Source organism: Rhea pennata, chromosome 6 (assembly GCF_028389875.1).
Source record: "Rhea pennata isolate bPtePen1 chromosome 6, bPtePen1.pri, whole genome shotgun sequence".
Classification (NCBI taxonomy): Eukaryota; Metazoa; Chordata; class Aves; order Rheiformes; family Rheidae; genus Rhea; species Rhea pennata.
In genome coordinates this window covers 17,390,607-17,396,623 of record NC_084668.1, presented here as the reverse complement: position 1 = coordinate 17,396,623, position 6,017 = coordinate 17,390,607, and the positions used below count along the sequence as shown (strand labels likewise).

The following is a 6,017-nucleotide window of genomic DNA, read 5'->3' as shown; positions in this document are numbered from 1 at the left end:
GATACCCAGGGTTGTAGGGTCCCCAAAGTGTGGGGTCCCCCCGCGGCACAGGGGTGACTCAGGGGAGTGTGGGAGGGTGCCCCAGGGTTATGGGGTCCTCCAAAGTTTGGGGGGACCCCTAGGGGTAAGGGTGGCCCCAAAAGTGTGGGTGTACCTCGGGGGGTCCCCAAAACATGGGGCAATGCCCCAGGGCATTCGGGCAGCCCAAGGGAGTGTGGGGGTGCCCATGGGTCCCCCAAAGTGTGGGGTGCCCCCACAGAGGGAACGAGGTGCCTCGGGGGCATGTGGGTGCCCCAGGCAGAGGTGGGGTTGGGGGGCACCCCGAGGGTTTGGGAGCACCAAAGGGGGTGCCGAGGGCGTGGGGTCAGGCAGGGCGTCCTGCCCAGGAGGTGGTCGCCCCATGCCTGGGGGGCCAGACTGCAGCTCCCGCTGGCTTCGGGGCAGGGACAGCCCGGGCCCCCATGGGGCTGGGGCGTCGCTGGAGCCGGTGCTGGGGGCTGGGGCCGCCAGCAGCCCCCCGCTGCCGCCCTGGCGGTTTCTCCTTGGGGGTGTGTGTGGGGGGGTTGCGCCACCCACCAGGGGTGCCCAGGAGCGGGGCCGCTGTGGGGCGGCCGTGGGGCACCTCCCCGCGGTGCCGCTCTGCAGGGTCCCCGGCGGGTGCCGCGCAGCTGGTCCTGGGCTTGGGGCACTGAACGCCGGCTCCGAGGCAGCCCTGGAAGCCGCTTGGCCCCACGGCGTCGCGCGTGGGGCACGCTGCCCGGAGCCGACTCCGTTCCTCCCGCCGGCTGGCCCTGCTCCGGCGGCACCACCCCGCGCGCGGCGGGGAAGGGCGAATCTCGGCTCTGTCAAAGGGGAAACTGAGGCACGGGGCCACGTCCTCCTTTTGGCTCACTGCCCGGGGCAAATGCTCCCCCGTGGGGCACGCGGAGGGGGGGGGGTCCTGTGGTCTTGCAGGGAGGCTGTGGCACCCGGGAGGCCCCGAATGGAAACCTCCCCCACCCTCCGCCGTGGGCCCCCTCGGGTTCACGGTGCCAGCACCCACGGGGGAATCACTGCAGGTAGGAGGTGATTCCCCTCCAGATGCACCCACAAGTGACCGACCGCTGGGTGGCCAAGGGCGCTGCCGCCCCCGGAGAGCCGAGCCGCCCGCCATGGGGCAGGAGGGTGGCGGGGGCTGCCCAAGGGAAGGCGGTCCGGAGAGCCGGGAGAAGGTCCCTTCTGGCTACCACTTCCTCTTTGGGCTGGATGGTGGTTTTGCAACCTCGCTTCCTCCCCAGGCGGCATAAAGCGGCCAGCGGAGCAGAGGCACGAGGGCACCGCGGCACTGGCAGCCGGCGCAGGTGAGGGACCCTCCGGCTCTCCTGGCGCGTGCCGGGGAGCCGGAGCTCCGCGAGCCTCTGCGGGCCTCACGCGCCCCTAGCACTTCGCGCTCCCGTGAAGCTCCGCTCCGGAGCTGTTTGGAGGTTGCGTCCGGATTTGTCCCCACGTCAGCCCGCAGTGGAGATTGAGACCAAGGAGAGAAGGACAGGCAAAATCCAAGGGGAGCTTCCCAAGAAGAACCGGACTAGGAAGGGCAAAAGACCCCAGACTTTGGAGGAAAACATCTAAGTAAGCAACCGGTGAGTCCTCGAGGATGCTTGGCTAGAGCCTGTGGTTTTTCTTTGGCTTTGCCACCCCTTGAGCTGCACGGCTAAGTTGCTGCCTGCCCCCATGTTTGGAGCGAGGTGGGGCCGGAGCAAGGGCACTCGCTGTGCTGGGATGGTCTCTTGGGTCTGGCTGGCCTCCGAGGGCTGGGTTGCCTTGCACGGGGGTAGCTAGCCGTGGCGAGGAAGGAGCTGGCGTTGAGGGTGAGCCCGGGGGCTGTGCCTGGGGCTGATCTCAGCTGGCTCCCAAATGGAGGCAAATCCTTCTCTTCTCTGGGGCCTGGGAGTGCAGGTGATGTGGGTGAAAGCACCTGCTCCCATTTCCTTTGCACTTGGCGGTGGGCTGGGAGGAGATTTCCCCATGCCCTGTCCCTCCTCCCTGCCCCTGCAAAGAGACCTGCATGGCAGAAGGTTTGGGGAGGAAACTGGGTGCTTCTTGTTCTCCGGAGCAGCCCTGGGCTGGGCTGGGAGCCTGATACCCATGGCAGGGGAGTGGCACGGGGCAGGGAAAATCTGGTCCCCAGAGGAACCACAGGGATTTTGAGAGGGAGTCAAAACAAGAAGCCAAAAATACCCCAAGGGGAAGCATGTCTCTTCTACCCTGAGTGCAAGTGTCTGACTCTGCCCAGAGCCCATGGAGGCTGAGGAGCCAGCAGCAGCCCTGCCCTGGGGACCTTCCCCTTGAGCACCAGCAATGCCCTGGGATGCAGCCCTCCAGGGAGATGGAGAGGAATCTCCACAGGAGCAGAGCTGGCAGAGCCAAGGAGGGTTTGTCCCTCCATTGGCACTGGTGGGAGCCTGGCTAGGCACTGAGTCCACTTCTGGGCTCCCAGTACAGAAGAGACTGACAAACTGGAGCTGCTCCATCCCCTGTGGACAGGACATAAGAGGGGAGATGGAGGAGCTGGGTTTGTTCAGCTGGGAGAAGAAAGGGTGAAGGGGCGGATCTAATTGCTGTCTTCAGCTCTCCTGTGCGGGCTACAGAGAAGATGGAGCTGGATTCCTTGCAGAGAGACTCAGCAAAAGGGCAGAGACACCAGCAGAAGCTGCAGTGGGGAGGTTGCCACCAGAGAGAAGAGGAAAGTTGTTCCCAGGGAGATGGCTGGGTTCAAACCAGGCCAGCTCAGGGCAAGTGCTCCCAGCACTGTGGAGCCTCAGCACCCTCTGAGCAGATCTGGCAACTCCACAGATGGGGAGAGGGAGCCAGGAAACGGGGCAGAGGCACAAAACCAGAGTGAAAAGGAAGCCTTAATCCACAACAGGAAAAACATGAAACCCTATAGTCTTCAGGAAGATGCAGATGGTGTGCATAAGCAATGTCCTAAATGCCAGGAGACACAGAAAAAGCAACTGTTTCTGTGATGTTCCCACCACAATAGCGCTAAAGGGGCATGGGGATAGCCAGCAATGCTGAGCAGAGGAACAGGAAAACCAGAGACATGCAATGTTTCCAAAGCAGTCTGCAAAAGGCAACATGTCCTTCTACCTCAGGGAGGGAACTCGTCACACAGGGACAGGACCTGGGGAGAGAAGAAAGGCATGAAATCCCTTTCAGGCCTTCCCAGTTCCATTCTAACACCATGATGGCAGCACTGCTGCTGTGCGGGGTGGCAGAAAGGGCAGAGTCAGGGGAGAGATGCTGGAAAGGCTGGGGATGCTGGAGGGATCTAGAGGTACTTGAAGGCTGCAGAAATACCTGAAGAGCTCAGAGGTCCTTGAAGGACCAACATATATCTCAGGGCCCCAGATGTGCTCAAGGGCCCAGGTGCCTCCTGGAGGGGACTGAATTCAAGCAGAGGTGCTGCACTGATGAGAAGCCCCTACCCTGAGATGAGATGGTCGATCAGTGGTGGGGACCCAGGAGGATACCTATGCTAATCAGGAAATCCTTTCTTTGTGGGAGGGGAGAATGGATGGGAACAGGAAAGGGATAGGGTTGGGACGAGATTTGGCTGGTCTTTCTCTGAGGACTTGTCCTTGGTGCTGTGTTGTTTCTGGTATGGGATTGACAGCAAACATTGCCCGGCCTGGGGGGAACTGGGCTCTTCTTGGCAGCTGCATGGCTCTGGGACCATGCTGATTTGGAGCTGCAGACATGGCCTGGGAGATGATAGGTCAGGTTCTGCCCTGGGAGAAAGACTCGAGGAAGCAACTGAACTGTTGCGGGGGGGGGGGGGGAGATATTGTACAAGGGGACACGAGTGAGAGTGTCCACATGTAGGATTGCCCATTACCTGGCACAGCATGGACATGGGACACAGCAGAGGGATGGAGGGGCGCTGCTGGGGGATGGAGATGTGGAGGACGCAGAGATGCTGCTACCTCTGACTCAGACCATGCCTTGCACTCATGATGCCTTTGTGCCTTGCAGGCAAAATGGAGACGATTTCCTTCAATGGAGATCTCTCTGATCTCTTCTCACTTTACAACTACACCTATGACTACAGCACTGCAATGCCCGACACTGCTATCTCCTCCTCCCCATGTCGGCCTGATAGCTCTGTCCTCAATAAGTACCTGGTGGTTGTGATTTATTGCCTCGTCTTCCTCCTCAGTGTGGTGGGGAATGGACTGGTAGTGTTGGTGGTGACCTCCAGCCAAACAAACCGCTCTGTCACTGATGTCTACCTGCTCAACCTGGCTGTGGCAGACCTGCTTTTCGCTCTCAGTCTGCCACTCTGGGCTGCCTACCGGGCCCATGAATGGGTTTTCGGCACCGTGATGTGCAAGGCCATCTCTGTGCTGCAGGAGGCCAACTTCTACAGCGGCATCCTGCTGCTGGCCTGCATCAGTGTGGACCGCTACCTGGCCATCGTTTATGCCACCCGGGCAGCCACTGAGAAGAGGCATTGGGTTAAGTTTGTCTGCTTGGGCATCTGGGTCTTCTCCATCCTGCTCTCCCTGCCTGTTCTTCTCTTCCGAGAGGCCTTCACCTCACCCAGCAATGGCACGGTATGCTATGAGCGCATTGGTGGTGAGGACACAGCCAAGTGGCGAGTGGTGCTGCGGGTCCTCCCGCAAACCTTTGGCTTCGCGGTGCCTCTCCTGGTGATGCTCTTCTGCTACGGTGTCACCGTGCACACCCTCCTCCAGACCAAGAATGCCCAGAAGCAACGGGCCATGAAGGTCATCCTGGCTGTGGTGCTGGTCTTCCTCATTTGCTGGCTGCCGTACAACATCACCTTGGTGAGCGACACCCTCATGAGGACTCGGGCCATTGCCGAGACGTGCGAGAGGAGGAACCGCATCGACACAGCCCTCTCTGTCACCCAAGTCCTGGGTTTCGCCCACAGCTGCATCAACCCCATCATCTATGCCTTCATTGGGCAGAAGTTTCGCAACAGCTTCCTCAAGATCCTGGCCCAGCGTGGGCTAATCAGCAAGGATGCTGTGGCCCGCTACGGCCGCAGCTCTTTTGCCTCCTCCTCTGCCAACACCTCCACCACCCTCTGAGCCCTGCCACTCTCCAGGAGCTGCCTGGCTTGCAGCAGGCCCCAGGAGCCCGACTCTCCCTTCCCTCACACCCCAGCCTCCTCGCACAGACTCCAGGGACGTGGCCTGGGGTGCCAGGCACAGCCCTTCAGGGCTCCCCACTCTCAGATGGGTGTCAAATGGGTCTGTGCTTGCTGCATGTCAGTGATGGTGAGAGTGTGCATGGGGGGACTGCCTGTGATTGCATGTGTGTGCAATGCTATGTGTATGATCATAAATTTGCATGGGTGCAATTGTGTGAGATTGCATGTAGTGCGTGATCGTATGTGCATGCAATCATGGTGTGATCATGCATATGTGGGAGTCTGTGTAGGTGTGATCGTGTGAGGCTCTATATGTCTGTGTGCACAGCAGTGTGTGCATATGTGAGTGTGCGTAAGTGTGTATGTGGCTGTATGTGTGGCTGAGCAGGTGTATGTGCGTGTGATTGTGCACAATAATACTCTCACATGCAAATATGTGCAAAAGCATTACTGGATGTTCATGAATTCATGTGCATGTTAGTGTGCGCAACTATGTTGTCATCTGTGAGTTGATACACGTTTTTGTGCATTTTATGCATGTGTGTGCACAACTGTGTGTGAAAGTGTGTGTGACTGTGAATAGGGAAGTATGCATGGGAGAGTGCATGGTTCTGTGTGCGTGACTGCGTGTGTGATTGTGTGCGTGTCAGTGAGCTGGGGAGGTGTGTGACCGTGCACATGGCAGTGAGCCGGGGTGCATGTAGCTGTCCATTAGGCTGCCTAATGCAGCAGGGATGGAGTGGCCCTCAGCACCATCAGCAGGCACCAAGGACACAGCAAGGGCTGGTGGGCAGCGATGTCACGGTGATGTGCGAGGCTGCTGCTGGAACAGGGACCCCAGCTGGAACAGGGCGCAGGA

General features: G+C 59.8%; 1 protein-coding gene across 1 annotated transcript; it reads left to right on the top strand.

Annotated features, from left to right (window-relative positions):
- The first annotated feature begins 1,539 nt into the window (after positions 1–1,539).
- On the top strand, positions 1,540–5,096 carry LOC134142290 (C-X-C chemokine receptor type 1-like). The gene is made up of 2 exons (XM_062579168.1): positions 1,540–1,619; positions 4,015–5,096. The coding sequence occupies exon 2, from the start codon at positions 4,020–4,022 to the stop codon at positions 5,094–5,096; it is 1,077 nt and encodes a 358-aa protein (XP_062435152.1). The 5' UTR covers positions 1,540–1,619; positions 4,015–4,019.
- Positions 5,097–6,017: the final 921 nt, after the last annotated feature.

Excerpts from the sequence above, each read along its gene's own strand:
- LOC134142290 (XM_062579168.1), top strand. The coding sequence starts at position 4,020 with ATGGAGACGATTTCCTTCAATGGAGATCTCTCTGATCTCTTCTCACTT.